General features: G+C 42.1%; 1 protein-coding gene across 1 annotated transcript in view; it reads left to right on the top strand.

The window, feature by feature from the left end:
* LOC124612534 (1-phosphatidylinositol 4,5-bisphosphate phosphodiesterase gamma-1) overlaps window positions 1-18,134 on the top strand; it is a 258,728-nt gene that overhangs the window by 142,906 nt on the left and 97,688 nt on the right. Inside the window, exons 13-14 of the mRNA XM_047140800.1 lie at window positions 49-226; window positions 14,433-14,498. Of these exons, the coding sequence (XP_046996756.1) occupies window positions 49-226; window positions 14,433-14,498 (244 nt within the window). The remainder of the gene's footprint in view (window positions 1-48; window positions 227-14,432; window positions 14,499-18,134) is intronic.

The raw sequence follows: 18,134 nt of genomic DNA, 5'->3' as shown, positions 1-18,134 counted from the left end.
TATTCTGTATCAAAGTTTCAGTTTTCCTATAAGATGTTATTGTTGCAGGGCTGAGAAAAAGATAAAACACTGTAGAATAAAACTGGAAGGACGGCTGTACACAATTGGAACATTTCAGTTTGAAAGCCTAGTTGAGCTTGTGAGCTATTACGAGAGACATCCCCTCTACCACAGAACAAAGCTGCGATATCCAGTCACAGAGGAATCTATCAGCAGAATGGCTCATGTAAGTGTAACGTACATGTTCACATGTTGAAGTTGTTTGTTAAAATAATGGTGTAATAATTCTCTGTCTGACAGGTGTATAAGTAGTAGTTGAAATTCGTGAATAATCATGGCGTCTCACTTTTACTGATTATATTTTGTGAGATGTGAAAAATAGCTGTGAAATTTCTACTGCACTAGGAAACTGTGTAATATTTTTATTTCTATGTAGTTGTCAATGTGTAATTGCTTGGTTTGAAGTCAATATTCATCTTACCAGTATGACATGTGCAGTGGAAAACAATTTCACGTGGTTATTACAAGGGTATGCCTGAAAATTAATGCCTAAAAAATTTTTTTATGAAAACTTAAAACTTTTTAAATAAAACAGATGTTATTCACATTCTGCTCCTTTATCCCTACATATTTACTTCTCACTGTAGTCATGTGTGTGATGGGCGCTATCACAGAGCAATAGGACTTTGTGTTTCCTTTTACCATATTCCGGTCATTTTTCATGTAATGCTTGATTTAAATTGATCATTTGCTGTTGGTAATGATCAGTGTTAACGGTTTCACCAGGTTTTAGCAGCTCATAATAGATGACACCCTTCTGATCCCACAAACACAGTGCATTGTCTTCTTTCCAAAGCAGTTCGGTCTTGCAGTGTATGTCGATGGTTTTCCTAGATTCACCCGTGATTTACGGCGCTTAGGATTCTCAAAATATATCCATATTTCGTGACTGTCACTATTCAATGGAGAAACGACTTTCTTTTGTATCTGGCGAGCAGAAGTTCACAAGTGGTCTCTCAATTTGTTTGCTGTCTTTCATTCAGTTCATGCGGAACCCATTTTCCTACTTTCTGCACCTTTCCCATAGCTTTCAACTGAAGAGAAGTGGCTTTCTGCATCACATTCAATTGTGCCACAAGTTCCTGTTGAGTTTGAGTATCACCTTCATCCAATTAAGCCTGCAATTCACTGTCTTCGAATTTTTTGGTGGTTTCCAGCACTTGTCGTTTCTCTAGTCAAAATAACCACTTTTGAATTTTTTGAACCACTCAAAACACTATGTTTTCCCAAGAGCATGTTCGCCAAAAGCTCCAACAAGCATTCGGTGCGATTCTGCAAGCAGTTTTCTTCAAACTGTAACAGAAAACCAATGCTGTCTGCAAATTGTAGTTTGTAGGCCCAAAACCCGACATGTTTACGGGTTTGAAACAGGTACCGATGTATGGAACGTAGGTTACAGTGTGTTGACATTTGTCGTTAGCTGTTACATGAAGAAAAAGGCGCTCCAGATGTGGTCTCACAGGCCCTACACTGACGTCCAGCACCATCAATAGGAGAATTCCAGTTTCATACTTCTACACCTGGTACATGTTGTTCTAAGGATTCAGCAGTGAGATGTGTAGATTGCATTTTGAGCCACTATCATTTATAGACATCGGGTGTCCCTCATTACTGTCGGGTAATTTGAAGGCTGTGCAGTATTGAGACAGGGCCCTCCAGCAAATGATCCAGCCTTAGTCTTCAGCGTTTTGGTAGTGGATTCATCTCACGAGATGCTAATTCCTGGGCATAACATGTCCACCTTACAAACACCTTCCCCCAGTGGGCAGGACTCATAGGAATTGAAAGGACTGTGGTATCTCCTCGTTTGAAATGAAATGATCATGTGGCATTGTTGGCCAGGAGGCCCCAACTGGAGAAGTTCGGCCGCCGGATGTAGGTTTTATTTCAGGATGCCTGTAGTGTTGGCAGAAGAGCCAACACTGTGTTACTAGAGGAGGCCGAAATGCACGCGTTTAGCTCACGCAGGCTGGCCATAGGAGGGAAGGACTATACTGACGTGAGGTCTGTAACACGACTAGGAATTAGAATTCAGAAAGTGGACGTGGCTAGTTTGATCCTTAACTTTAATCCATTAATGATGAACGTCACTCTTGACGGTACATGAGTCACAATATTATCTGTTCAGAAGACATAATAACTGAATATGGCACCTTGCTAGGTTGTAGCAAATGACGTAGCTGACGGCTATGCTAAACTGTCGTCTCGGCAAATGAGAACGTATGTAGACAGTGAGCCATCGCTAGCAAAGTCGGCTGTACAACTGGGCGAGTGCTAGGGAGTCTCTCTAGAATAGACCTGCCGTGTGGGGGTGCTCGGTCTGCAATCACTGATAGTGGCGACACGTGGGTCCGACGTATACTAATGGACTGCGGCTGATTTAAAGGCTACCACCTAGCAAGAGTGGTGTCTGGCGGTGACACCACAATGCCACAGTGGGTGACTTGCATGTCAGTGATGGTGATGAAAGGATGATGAGAACAACACAACACCCAGTCCACGAATGTAGAAAATCCCCAACCCAGCTGGGAATCAAACCTGGGCCTGCTGCATGGTAGGCAAACACGTTACCACTCAGCTAAGCTGGCTGACTCTCCTTACATGAAACACACCAAACACACTTGATATCAACAGACACTTACAATGCATCATATCAGGAACCCTACTCCCACACTCAACCTGCCATCTAAGAGAAGGGGGGAGCTTGAGCAGCAGCATCTTGACCATATTGTGGTCAGCATGCCTAGGAGAATCCATGCTTGTTACAATGCACAAGGTGGAACAATATGATATTGGGTGTTCATAGATGTGCATTTTTGAACAGATGTCTTTATTTTGCTTATTGTTTTTATTTATGTATTTATTTACGAGGGTTATTCCAAAAGTAAGGTCCGATTCGCCGTAACTATTGAAATTTGGCGCCAATGACAAAACACGCATGCGCGCCGACTCCCGGCAAGCCTTGCGCGTCAAACGCCGCCATTCGCTTTGTTACTGTTGCTGAGTGTAGTTCACAGTGTCACTTTACAATGTTTAAGACAATTGATCAGCCCGCCGATTGTGAAGTAAGGGCAGTGATACGGTTTTTGTCTGCAAGAAACAATTCAGCGGCGGAAATCCATCGGCAGATTACTGAAGTGTACGGTCCTAACATAATGAGCGACAGTAAAGTGCACAAGTGGGTGCGAGCTTTTAATGAAGGACGGGATAATGTGCACGATGAACCACGGTGTGGCCGACCATCAGTGATTTCAGACGATTTGGTCAATGCGGTTGACAAAAAAATTCGTGAAGATCGCCGATTCACTATTACAGACGTAGACATGCATTTTCCGAATGTGAGTAGAACAACTTTGTACAGAATTGTGTCTGAACATTTGAAGTTTCACAAATTGTGTGCCCGTTGGGTTCCCAGGCTGCTTACTGAGCCCCAACGAATGAAAAGAATGGCTTTTGCTCTTGATTTTTTGGAGCGATATCATAAGGAAGGTGACAGTCTTTTAGACAATGTTGTTACAGGGGATGAGACATGGGTTTCTCACATCACTCCAGAGTCTAAACGTCAGTCAATGCAATGGCGTCACACGTCATCGCCAGTCAAGGTCAAGGCAAAGCAGACAATCTCAACACGTAAGGTTATGGCGACTGTGTTCTGGGATAGACGTGGAGTATTGTTAGTCGACTTTATGGAGATAGGAACAACGATTAATAAAGCCGCCTACTGCGCTACCCTGACTAAACTTCGATGTGCAATCCAGAATAAGCGACGTGGTCTTTTGTCGTCTGGAATCTTGTTGTTGCATGACAATGCCAGACCCCACACTGCAAATGAAACGCAAGCTCTGATCAAGAAATTTGGATGGGAACAGATGGACCATCCTCCTTACAGTCCGGATCTGGCGCCAAGTGATTTCCACCTGTTCCGTTACTTAAAGGAGTTTCTCGGCGGCAAGCGCTTCGACACAGATGATGAAGTGAAAGAAGCAGTTAAGGACTGGTTATCGTCACAGGCGGCCGATTTCTATAACATGGGCATTCAAAAGCTTGTTGAACGATGTGACAAATGTTTAAATAAGTATGGAAGTTATGTAGAAAAATAGATAAAGATGTAAGGAATGTAAATAAAACAATTGTTTTGAAAAAACATTTTAGTTTTGATTTTTTTTTTTTTTTTTATAACCGGACCTTACTTTTGGAATAACCCTCGTATTTGTTATTATTATTATATTTTTTTATTTTTATTTTTTTATTTATTTATTTATTTATTTTTTTTTTTCACAGGGCATATTCTTTCATTTCCTAATCCTCTTGGCTCTGAGCCTGCTGATACTTGCAGATTTGCACATGGTGCAAAACTTCTTTTTGATCACTTTACCACCTGTACAAATCTTAGTAGCTATTCTGTAGAGTGTCAGAGTAAATGTACTTTGCCTCAGTGCAAGAATATATGTGTTTATTGTAAAAATTGGCACAAAATTAAACATAAGTGTTAAAATACTGTACAAAGATACAAACAACTGCCAGACTGCTGCTTCAATAAATCTTAATCTATAGCTTTTGCTGTATAAATCGAAATTTTTTTGTATTGTCCTCTGCCAAGATTTTAGCAATCATGTTGAGCTTATGTAAGTAAAATGACACGGCAAAGCATATTGTTTATAGGAAGAGAATTCCCCTTGAACTCACTTAACTGTACAGTCTATATTGTGCTTTGTATGTAGTAGTATGTGGTGCATGTCACCATTATCAATTTTGATCCTGACAACAATTTTCATAATTTATTTTTGTGTGAAGTGCAAATATGCAGAGTAGCAGTGTCCCACCACACAGATTATGGACATAACACAAGACTGTATAGATTTAAAATTTGCAAACCACACTCTCTATGAGAGGTATAACAGTATTACACCCATATATCCGCTGTAATGATCTTGGGAAACTTGCCATTACAATTTCCAGTTGGGACAAGCATATTTTAATATGGTGGTCTTAAGTCCTTGATGGAACATAAATAAGGGAAGGAGTGAAGATTAGTGCACAAACAAGACTGAGGACTTTCTTAATCTTGTTCATCTTCATGTTGATGTTTCATGTATGTAATGAATTGTTACCTTCGCACATTTAGTATTTTGAAATCCTGTTTTTAAAACCACTGTTTAGGCTTGACATACTGGAACTGACTGTCACTAATGCTGTTTTTCACTTAGAAATCATAATGGATCCCTTAAGCCATGCCAGAATGACTGTATTAATTTTGATTCTGTGGTAATTTTTAGTTTCACCTAAATATATGTTTAGGTACACTTATCAATTTCTTTATTTTTTTATTGACGGAAGTCAGTTCCAGCTCACTAAGAAGTCTAATGTAATTGGACAGCTAAAATAGTCTATTCACCAAGTGGTGGCAAGAGAACATACCTATCAAAGTATTGAAATTTGCAAGCTCTTGGAACCAGTGGCTCCTTCTGGCAGAAGGGCTGAAGGGGAAGGAAGAGGGGTCGAGGAAAAGAATTGATGGGCTACAGGAAAATGGGAGAATTCAGAAAAGTCCTTCAGAACCCCACATCAGGGGAGACTTACTGGACAGGAGAAGAAAAATGGCTGTTTATTGGGACTCCACCAGACAAGATTTCTGTGCAGTCCCCAACTGTCAGTCTTTGCTTCTCATCCCATCTGGTAACTCTCCCCTTACCCAGGGTTCTGGGCAACTTTTCTAAACTCTCCCAATTGCCTAAACCTAACCATTCCTTTTCCTTCACCCCTCTTCCTTCCACGTCAATCCTTCATTACTCTCATTCTTGCAGGACCTTTTTCCGGTCGCAGCAATGTCAGACATTTGGTGTTTTACCGGATTCATGATATGCATGGTACACTCGTGAAATGGTTGTATGGGAAAATCCACACATCATCACTACCTCAGAGATGCTGTGTCCCATCCCACGTACGCTGGCTATAACATCATGTTCAAATCTCACTTAAATCTTGATAACCTGCCATTGTAGCAGCAGTAACTGATGTAACAACTGCACCACATACTTGTTGTCTTATATGGTCATTACCGACCACAGTGCCATATTCTGCCTGTTTACATATCTCTGTATTTGAATACGCACGCCTATATCAGTTTCTTTGGCACTTCAGTGTGCTTTACAAGGACAGATGGTTGCTGTAACGTTGATGAAGGAACCTTCCTGGCAAATCAGGGTGCCAGACAGAGCAAGCTCCATCCTCTGAAATATAAGTTTAGTGTGTTAACAACTGCTCTACCTCATTCTCTTGGACCCTGTTGTATGATGTCCTTGATATAAATGCAGTTTTACTCTTCGTCCTTGTGTACATCAAGGATACCCAACAGTGACTCCAGAACCAAGAGCTTATTGCTATACCCTACACACTAACTCCGTACTGTTTATGTTTAGAAGACAAGAGAAATCTTATTTGTTAGACAGGATACTCTCTAACTTGTAATGAGATCATGTGGGGAGGACCAGGGTTTCATGGGTTTTATTGATTCTGTTATTAACCTCGAAAGAAGTTATGTTCAAGGGTTATGTAGACATTTCTTCCTAAATAAGTGGCTCCTGTGACACAGGTGGTAATTCTTCAAAATTTTGTTGTCTCCCAACGTGATGAAATTCCAGCTTCATTTTGTTAGAGCTCTCCAGGTGTATTTTGAAGACTTATTCATCTGGCAGTGTGAGTCACTCATTCACTCTCCAAATTCTATAAACAACAAATAACAACATACTTCAAATTGGAAGTTTTTCAGTTGGAACAGTAAAGCCGGTAAGTAAAATAACTGAAGGAAAAAATAATCTCATTTCCGGTATTAATAGGGAAGCAGTAAATAAGGCTCTTAGGCAGTCTTCAGTTATTTACTCATGGGTGCAAAATGGGTAACAGACTTCAAAGCTTATATTGAAGAAAGTTGAAAAGCTTGCTTTTGGTCATCTCCTTTTCCATAGAATTAATTTTATTTAGAAAATTTTAGCTTACTCATTACATGCTTCTGTTAATGTTGTTGCTGTGTTCTTCAGTCTGAAAATTGATTTGATGCAGCTGTCCAAAGTAGTCCCGCCTGTGAAAGTATCATCATCTCTATGTAACTACTGTAATGCATCTCCATTTGAACCTGCTTACTGTTGTCAGTTCTTGGTCTTCTGTTCAGTTTTAATCCTTTACACTTCCCTTCATGACCAAATAGGTGATTCCTTAATGGCTCAAGATGTGCCCTATTACCTAGTCCATTCTTTCATTTAAGCTGTGGAGTAAATTTCATTTCTCCCCAAATTCTATTCAGTATCTCCTTGTTAGCTGTCAAGTCTACCCAGTTAATCCTAATCGTTCTCCTGTAGCGTCATATTCCAGAAGCTTCTGCTCTCTGCTTGTCTGAACTGTTTATTGTATGTGTTCCACTTCTGTCCAAGGCTGCACTCCGACATATACTAAAACGAAAGAAAAAGAGGACTTCCTGACACTTAAACTTATATTTGAACATAGCAAATTTCTCTTTTTTCAGAAATGTTTTTCTCACTATATCCAGTCTGTATACATCCTCTGTACTTCTGCCATTGTCATTTTGCTACCAAAATAGCAAAACTTTTTTTTAGTATATAATTTCCTCATCTAACTCCCTCAGCATCCCCTGTTTTGATTCAACTACATTCCATTACTCTTGTTTTACTTTCACTGTGATTCAACAGCATAACAAAAAGATATACTGGCACTTACCATAAAGATGACACATTAATTTGCAGACAGGCAAAACTAAAAGAAAACTTACACATAGCTTTCGGCCGTAGCCTTCATTAGAAAAAGAAAGAGAAACACACAAGAGTCATTCACTCAGGCAAGTACACCTTATATACACATGGCCACCATCTCCAGCAGCTTGAACTGGTCCGAGCTGCTGTAGATGGCAAGCATGTGTGCGTGAGTTGTGCTTGCTTGTGTGAATGAATGGTGTGTGTTTCTCTGTCTTTACCTGATGAAGGCTGTGGCTGAAACCCACATGTAAGTGCCTTTAGTTTTGCCTGTCTGCAACTTAACGTGTCATCTCTACAGTAGGCAGCAGTTTATCTTTTCCTTATATTGTTGATGTTCCGGCCTGGAGTTTTCATTGATGTTCATGTTGTAACCGCTTTCCAAGACACTATCCATTCTGTACAACTACTCTTACAAGTCCTGTGCCATCCTTGATAAAATTACTGTGTCACTGGAAAACCCCAGGTATTATTTCTTCTCCCTGAATTCAAATTCCCTTTCCAAATTTTTCTTTGGTTATCTTTATTGCATGATCTATCTACAGATTGAGTAACATTGAGGATAGTCTTCAACCTCACCTTACTCTGTTCTCAGCTGTTGCTTCTCTTTATATCCTTAGACTATTATAACTGCTGTATAGTTTCAGGAGAGATTGTAGATAACCTTTTGATTCCTGTATTTTATCCCTGCTACCCTCAGAATTTTGAAAAGTATATTCTAATTAGTATTGTCAAAAGCTTTCTCTAAATCTACAAATGCTATAAACATAAGCTTGCCTTTCTTCTGTATATATTTTCTAAGATAAGGCACTGGTTCAGTATTGCCCTGAATGTCCCTACATATTTCCAGAACCCAAATTGATATTCCGTAAGGTTGTCTTCTACCAATTTTTTATTCTTCTGTAAATAATTTGTGTCGGTATTTTACAAGAATGCCTTATTAAATGGATAATTTGACCGTATTCACATGTCACCACCTCTCTTCTTTGGAATCATGGTTATTACACTCCTCTTGAAATTTGAGGTTAACTAGTCATCACATATCTCTTTCATATCAGATGAAAAAGTTTTGTCATAGCTGGCTCTCCAAAGTTGTTGTCTTCTATTATTACATCAAATATATACTTTTTCTGTTACAAATGGTCAGCATGCAGGCATATTTATATAACTTGTTAGTTAGTAACTTTTTTCATCCAATGATCATTTTTACAGTGACATAGAATTTCCCTGCTTAACATGAGGAAAATTTATATACACACACATGTAACAGGGGGAGGACAGGTGATTGGTAAATAATTTGATAGAATGTGAACAGATTTATTCTGCATCATCATGATATATTTTACAAATGACCTGTGGCACAGGGTAATGCTGATGGGATGACTCTATCTGGATAAACTTCAACACCTCCAATGATCTGCTGTATCACACACAGACGCTGCTGAGCATCTGTGAGTGCATTATGCTGAATGCTGATTTCCTCTCTCATCAAAGCTAAAGGCAACTACAAGAGGATTGCACCATAAACATAAACAATGTGCAAGGTGTTTACATCCATTCCATGAAGATGTGCAATTTTACAGTAGGCTTTGAGGAGCTCTAAAATGACATTAATCACATTTCTTAATGTATCACAATTTTTTGTAAAACTGTACTGACCGCTAACATAGATAATGTCAGTAGACAGTGAAAATCGCCAAATAGTTTTGTTTTATTTAAAAAGAGATCTCCTCACAATTGCTACACTCTACACTTTTTCATTTGGCATAAGGCGGCAGTTTGTAAAGATACCTTTTTATGTGATTATACTAGTAACAAAATGTTTTTGTTGCCAAATGAACAGCATTGTGAAGCAATGCTAGTGCAAATACTTCACACTTCCATTTTGAATGATATCCGTAGTATTGTAAAATGATAGAATAGTCATTGTAAGGAACTTTTTGTTTTATTTTTGTCAATATAGAACAAGTTTCCACATAGTAACCTTCATGCAATAGTCTAATATTGAAAACAAAAATCTTTGATGTTCCTGTAAGGTAACTAGATTGATAAAAAATCAACTCACCAAGCTGTGGCTGGAGAACACACATGTAAAGGTACTGAAATTTGCAAGCTTTCGGAGCCAGTGGATCCTTCTTCTGGCAGAACAGTTGAAGGGGGGGCGACAGGATGAAAGAAAAGGGATGGTGAGACTTAGTAGGAAATTGAGAGAGTTTGGAAAAGTCACCCGGAACCCTGGGTCAGGGACAACTTAACAGTTGGGATGAGAAGGAAAGACTGATTGTTGAGGACTGCTCCAAATGGGATTTTAAAACCCAAGGGCTCTAGACGGGAGTATGTATGCGAGGTCCACACCAGCTCTCTTGACACCTCTATGTACAGCATCGGTCATAAAGATCATAACCCTGTGATACAAACAGACCTGCAGTCCCTCCTTAAAACCACAGGCTCCATCACAAGGACCAACACCTCAATCCATAGAATTTATTACCTCACCCAAACCTTGCACCCACACATTTTACCTTCTTCCTTAGATCCAGAAACCCAATCACTGTGAATGTCCCAGGGCTGCTGCTGGCTTCAAACTACCCACCAAAAGATATTTATGTGCCTTAGTTGATCAGCACTAATCAACATTATACACTCCTGGAAATTGAAATAAGAACACCGTGAATTCATTGTCCCAGGAAGGGGAAACTTTATTGACACATTCCTGGGGTCAGATACATCACATGATCACACTGACAGAACCACAGGCACATAGACACAGGCAACAGAGCATGCACAATGTCGGCACTAGTACAGTGTATATCCAACTTTCGCAGCAATGCAGGCTGCTATTCTCCCATGGAGACGATCGTAGAGATGCTTGATGTAGTCCTGTGGAACGGCTTGCCATGCCATTTCCACCTGGCGCCTCAGTTGGACCAGCGTTCGTGCTGGACGTGCAGACCGCATGAGACGACGCTTCATCCAGTCCCAAACATGCTCAATGGGGGACAGATCCGGAGATCTTGCTGGCCAGGGTAGTTGACTTACACCTTCTAGAGCACGTTGGGTGGCACGGGATACATGCGGATGTGCATTGTCCTGTTGGAACAGCAAGTTCCCTTGCCGGTCTAGGAATGGTAGAACGATGGGTTCGATGTCGGTTTGGATGTACCGTGCACTATTCAGTGTCCCCTCGACGATCACCAGTGGTGTACGGCCAGTGTAGGAGATCGCTCCCCACACCATGATGCCGGGTGTTGGCCCTGTGTGCCTCGGTCGTATGCAGTCCTGATTGTGGCGCTCACCTGCACGGCGCCAAACACGCATACGATCATCATTGGCACCAAGGCAGAAGCGACTCTCATCGCTGAAGACGACACGTCTCCATTCGTCTCTCCATTCACGCCTGTCGCGACACCACTGGAGGTGGGCTGCACGATGTTGGGGCGTGAGCGGAAGACGGCCTAACGGTGTGCGGGACCGTAGCCCAGCTTCATGGAGACGGTTGCGAATGGTCCTCGCCGATACCCCAGGAGCAACAGTGTCCCTAATTTGCTGGGAAGTGGCGGTGCGGTCCCTTACGGCACTGCGTAGGATCCTACGGTCTTGGCGTGCATCCGTGCGTCGCTGCGGTCCGGTCCCAGGTCGACGGGCACGTGCACCTTCCGCCGACCACTGGCGACAACATCGATGTACTGTGGAGACCTCACGCCCCACGTGTTGAGCAATTCGGCGGTACGTCCACCCGGCCTCCCGCATGCCCACTATACGCCCTCGCTCAAAGTCCGACAACTGCACATACGGTTCACGTCCACGCTGTCGCGGCATGCTACCAGTGTTAAAGACTGCGACGGAGCTCCTTATGCCACGGCAAACTAGCTGACACTGATGGCGGCGGTGCACAAATGCTGCGCAGGTAGCGCCATTCGATGGCCAACACCGCGGTTCCTGGTGTGTCCGATGTGCCGTGCGTGTGATCATTGCTTGTACAGCCCTCTCGCAGTGTCCGGAGCAAGTATGGTGGGTCTGACACACCGGTGTCAATGTGTTCTTTTTTCCATTTCCAGGAGTGTATGTACCAACTACTACTTTCCCTTTGAGGGGCAGACATAAAAACAGATCAGGGGCATGGCCATGGGAACCAGGACTGCTCCTTCGTATGCCAACCTTTTCATGGGAAGCTTGGAGGGGGCTTCTGTGGTATCCATAAGCCTTCAGTCCCTGGTTTGGTTTGGATATGTTGTAGAGATCTTTGCATATAGACTGATGGTGAGGCTGAGCTGTTATAATTCTTTGAATCAGTAATTACATTCTCCCAGTTAAATTTAAAATGCTGCTATTCTGAATCCCATGCCACTTCCCTTAATGTTGTCATCACCAAAAGATCTGCTACACACAGCCTATAGCTGTTCACATTAAGCCCACTAACATACAACAGTACTTACATTTTGGCAGCTGCCATCCTTTCCATGTCAAATATTCCCTCCCATACACCCTTGACATATTTGTTCAGGTGGAGACTCTTTACAGCAATACACAACCATTCCCTCCTCAGCCTTCACTGGATGTAATTACCCCTACCAGAACAGTTCAGTAGCAGATTTCCTAGAGCGTCACATCTAATCCTGGTACTACTGATCCATCCAAAACACAGCTTAAGAATACTGTCATTATTATTCTGGTCTTGAATGTCTTGAACAGCTACTTCGCCAAGGCTGTGACTTATGAAGCTGGCATCTGTTCTTTCGGATATGTCTGAAAGAACAGATGCCATCTTCATATTGTTAAGGCTAACTGGCTGATGACCTCCTTCAGTGTGGATGCACATGAATTGCCTGAACTCTTACGGGACTCAGTGGATTGTCTACCGCGAGTAATGGGTATAATGGCAGGGACACTACGAATGTAGTGTGTGGACTATAAGTTGAAAATGTGGGTATCGTGAGGAGCGTGCCGGCGATCAATCCCTGCAGTTGCACTATCCTATGCGCCCTCGGTGGCTCAGATGGATAGAGCGTCTGCCATGTAAGCAGGAGATCCCGGGTTCAAGTCCCAGCCAGAACACACATTTTCAACTGTCCCCATTGATATATATCAATGCCCATCAGCAGCTAATGGTATTGATTTAATTGTAATTTCAGGCTGTGACTTCATCAAATCATGCCGTGTAATGAGATCCATTCTGTCCTACATTTTGCCCATTACACCTAGAATAGCTATTCATTTCCCTCCCAATCTCTGCAACATCCATGTCAGACCCTCTGCTTCTTTTGCATCCATTTCCCTACCCTATGGCTCCTACCACTGTGACCACACCCATTGTAAGACTTGACCTAGGTGCCCTCCTACCACCAGTATAAGCCCTGTAACCGGCAAAACATATACTATCAAAGGGAGAGCCATTTGTCTAATGACACATGTCGCATACCAATTGTTATGTAAACACTGTTTGGAATTTTACGTCAGCATGGTTACCATTAAGTTATTATTTAGAATGAATGGGAATAGACAGAGGGTGTGTACTGCAACACACAGTATCCTGTTGTAGAGCATGTTGTACAACATGATAGTAGTGACATCGTTGCCTTTTTCACCATGTGTGCCATCCGGATTCTTCCCCCAGACACCAGTTTCTCACAACTCTGCCGGTTGGAACTGGCGTTGAAACATGTTCTTCATTCTCCCCACTCATCTGGCGTTAATTTACATTAATTTCTTCAGTCTCAGCATTTCTCCTCAGTAACTATTCCTTTATTCAGTCCCTTTTAGTTTTCCATATCTTTCACTTTTTTCTACCTGTTTCTCCCCCACCTCTACCACACACTTTCTGCTCTTATTAACTTATTTGCAGTGTTTTGTCAGTAATATCTATCTTGCGTATTACCCTGTTTTCCACCCTTAAGCTCTCAGGTTTTCAAATCTCATCCAATGCAGTCACTAACAATCAGTCTTTCCTTTTCAACCCGTCTGATAAGTTTCCCCTGACTTGGGGTTCTTGGTAACTTTTCTGAACTCTTCTGATTTTCTAAACCTCATCAGTCCTCTTCCTTCATCCATCTTCCTTCCCCTTCTGCCATAAATAGGAGTTACTGACTTCAAAAGCTTGCAAATTTCAATTCCTTTATGTGTGTATTCTCCTGCGACCATTTGGTGAGCTGATTTTTTCATCTATCCAACTACATTTTCAAAAACTGATTATTTTCATCGGCGTGTTAGATGTTCCTATGTAATTCACAGAAGTCTAAATTTAACTAAATAAAATTTTGGAAATAAGGTGATTTCACTCAGATGTCAGAATATTTGGTAGCATTGGCTAACACATGGTGTAAGTGTACATCAAGGTTATTTGAGCTTAATGGTTTTTGTTGCTGGCTTGTGTGGCTGAGCGGTTCTAGGCGCTTCAGTCTGGAACCACGCAACTGCTATGGTCGCAGGTTCAAATCCTGCCTCGGGCATGGATGTGTGTGATGTTCTTAGGTTAGTTAGGTTTAAGTAGTTCTAAGTTTTAGGGGCTGATGACTTCAGATGTTGAGTCCCATAGTGCTCTGTATTTCTAGGTTCTGTATTTAAATTGAATTGTTAGAGCTAATCTATGAATCTCTGTTTTTCTTTCCACAGAATCCTGATGACTGCTCTGTGTATGGTACACCAGGATATATGGACCCCAGCAGCTTCACATCAAGGGTAAACAAAACTATTAAGACATCCAATTGAGAGTGCCCAGTAAAGCGTGAAAAGTCAGTAGTGACAATTGTAAACTGTTACTACCATTCTCAGTTTCTTTGAATTTCAGTGAGAATATGATCCACAATTGATATAATCTCACCATCGATGTATGAAAAAACTAAGAACTAAAGCGATTATATTAGGAAAACATACTTATGGACATAGTTAATATGATAACTATAGATAATGTGCTATGAAGTGGATATCCATGCTATTCTCTTTTGCTATGCTAGGCTACAGCTTCATCAAAATAACTGCATGTTAGACTGATAACAATGGAGCACTGTTACCAGAAGACTGACTACACTATGTATTCAGTGTTCAACAGTTGTGTACAGACTGCAGATATAAGCAAACAATGTAGAAATGTTACAACCATGTTATTTGTCACAGGCAGGGAGTTTTGTTACAGTGACAGCACCATCAGCAGTGTTGATTATGACATGTACATATACAGGATTGTGCAGGGAAGTTGGAAAATTTGCAATAATTAGAAAGAAAATGGAAGAATATTATACAACTTTATTTGAAGCTCAACAAAATACTGGAAATAATTTGAGAACATAGTTCTCTGTCACAGCATTCTTCGATTAATATTTCATGGATTTACCTCATCAGCTACCACGAACAGCATAGTGAACGCATTATTGTAGCCAAGATAGATGCCAAGCCTATGCCTACCACAGTAGTACAAGTTTATATGCCAACTAGCTCCACAGATAATGAAGATATTGAAGAAATGTGATAACAACAAAAGAAATTATTCAGATAGTTAAGGGAGACGAAAATTTAGTAGTCATGGGAGACTAGAATTTGATTGTAGGAAAAGGAAGAGAAGGAAAAATAGTAGGTGAATATGGAGTGGGGATAAGGAATGAAAGGGGAAGCCACCTGTGGTTCAAGAATCATGGAGGAAGGTTGTATACATGGAAGAGACCTGGAGACACTGGAAGTTTTCAGATAGCTCATATAATGGTAAGACAGAGATCTAGGAACCAGGTTTTAAAAAGACACTTCCAGGGGCAGATGTGGACTCTGATCACAACACAAGAGATACTGAATTTAATTGATGAAAAGAGAAAATATTAAAATACAGTAAATGAAGCAGGCAAAAAGGAATACAAACGCCTCAAAAATGAGATCAACAGGAAGTGCAAAATGGCTAAGCTGGGGTGGCTAGAGGACAAATGTAAGGATCTAGAAGCATGTATCACTAGGAGTAAGATAGGTACTGCCTACAGGAAACTTAGAGAGACCTTAGGAGGAAAGAGAACCACTTGTATGAATATCAAGAGCTCAGATGGAAAACCAGTCCTAAGCAAATAAGGGAAAGGAGAAAGGTGGAAGGAGTATATAGAGGGTCTATACAAGGATGATGTACTTGAGGGCAATATTATGGAAATGGAAGAGGATGTAGATGAAGATGAAATGGGAGATACGATACTGCGTGAAGAGTTTGACAGAGCACTGAAAGACCTGAGTCGAAAGAAGGCCCCTGGAGTAGACAACATTCCATTGGCCTTGGGAGAGCCAGTCCTGACAAAACTCTACCATCTAGTGAGCAAGATGTATGAGACAGGCAAAATACCCACAGACTTCAAGAAGACAAAGAAAGCAGGTTCTGACAGATGTGAAAATCATCAAACTATCAGTTTAATAAACCATGGCCTGCAAAATACTAACACTAATTCTTTACAGACGAATGGAAAAACTGGTAGAAGCTGACCTCTCAGGGAAGATCAGTATGGATTCCGTAGAAATGTTGGAACACGTGAGGCAGTACTGACCCTACGACTTATCTTAGAGAATAGATTAAGGAAAGGCAAACCTACGTTTCTAGCGTTTGTAGACTTAGAGAAAGCTTTTGACAATGTTGACTGGATTACTCTCTTTCAAATACTGAAGGAGGCAGGGGTAAAATACAGGGAGTGAAAGGCTATTTACAATTTGTACAGAAACCAGATGGCAGTTATAAGAGTGGAGGGACATGAAAGGGAAGCAGTGGTTGGGAAGGGAGTGAGACAGGGTTGTAGCCTATCCCCGATGTTATTGAATCTGTATATTGAGCAAGCAGTAAAGGATACAAAAGAAAAATTCGGAGTAGGAATTAAAATCCACGGAGAAGAAACAAAAAGTTGGAGGTTTGCAGATGACATTGTAATTCTGTCTGAGACAGCAAAGGACTTGGAAGAGCAGCTGAACGGAATGGACAGTGTCTTGAAAGGAGGATATAAGATGAACATCAACAGAAGCAAAACGAGGATAATGGAATGTAGTCGAATTAAATTGGGTGATGCTGCGGCAGTTACGTTAGGAAATGAGACACTTAAAGTAGTAAAGGAGTTTTGCTATTAGGGGAGCAAAATAACTGTTGATGGTCGAAGTAGAGAGGATAAAAAATGTAGACTGGCAATGGCAAGGAAAGCGTTTCTGAAGAAGAGAAATTTGTTAACATCGAGTATACATTTAAGAGTCAGGAGGTTGTTTCTGAAAGTACACTCCTGGAAATTGAAATAAGAACACTGTGAATTCATTGTCCCAGGAAGGGGAAACTTTATTGACACATTCCTGGGGTCAGATACATCACATGATCACACTGACGGAACCACAGGCACATAGACACAGGCAACAGAGCATGCACAATGTCGGCACTAGTACAGTGTATATCCACCTTTCGCAGCAATGCAGGCTGCTATTCTCCCATGGAGACGATCGTAGAGATGCTGGATGTAGTCCTGTGGAACGGCTTGCCATGCCATTTCCACCTGGCGCCTCAGTTGGACCAGCGTTCGTGCTGGACGTGCAGACCGCGTGAGACGACGCTTCATCCAGTCCCAAACATGCTCAATGGGGGACAGATCCGGAGATCTTGCTGGCCAGGGTAGTTGACTTACACCTTCTAGAGCACGTTGGGTGGCACGGGATACATGCGGACGTGCATTGTCCTGTTGGAACAGCAAGTTCCCTTGCCAGTCTAGGAATGGTAGAACGATGGGTTCGATGACGGTTTGGATGTACCGTGCACTATTCAGTGTCCCCTCGATGATCACCAGTGGTGTACAGCCAGTGTAGGAGATCACTCCCCACACCATGATGCCGGGTGTTGGCCCTGTGTGCCTCGGTCGTATGCAGTCCTGATTGTGGCGCTCACCTGCACGGCGCCAAACACGCATACAACCATCATTGGCACCGAGGCAGAAGCGACTCTCATCGCTGAAGACGACACGTCTCCATTCGTCCCTCCATTCACGCCTGTCACGACACCACTGGAGGCGGGGTGCACGATGTTGGGGCGTGAGCGGAAGACGGCCTAACGGTGTGCGGGACCGTAGCCCAGCTTCATGGAGACGGTTGCGAATGGTCCTCGCCGATACCCCAGGAGCAACAGTGTCCCTAATTTGCTGATAAGTGGCGGTACGTCCACCCGGCCTCCCGCATGCCCACTATACGCCCTCGCTCAAAGTCCGTCAACTGCACATACGGTTCACGTCCACGCTGTCGCGGCATGCTACCAGTGTTAAAGACTGCGATGGAGCTCCGTATGCCAGGGCAAACTGGCTGACACTGACGGCGGCGGTGCACAAATGCTGCGCA

Source organism: Schistocerca americana, chromosome 4 (genome assembly GCF_021461395.2).
Source record: "Schistocerca americana isolate TAMUIC-IGC-003095 chromosome 4, iqSchAmer2.1, whole genome shotgun sequence".
NCBI classification, from domain to species: Eukaryota; Metazoa; Arthropoda; class Insecta; order Orthoptera; family Acrididae; genus Schistocerca; species Schistocerca americana.
The sequence above is the reverse complement of the archived record's forward strand: the minus strand, read 5'-3'. Positions and strand labels throughout refer to the sequence as shown.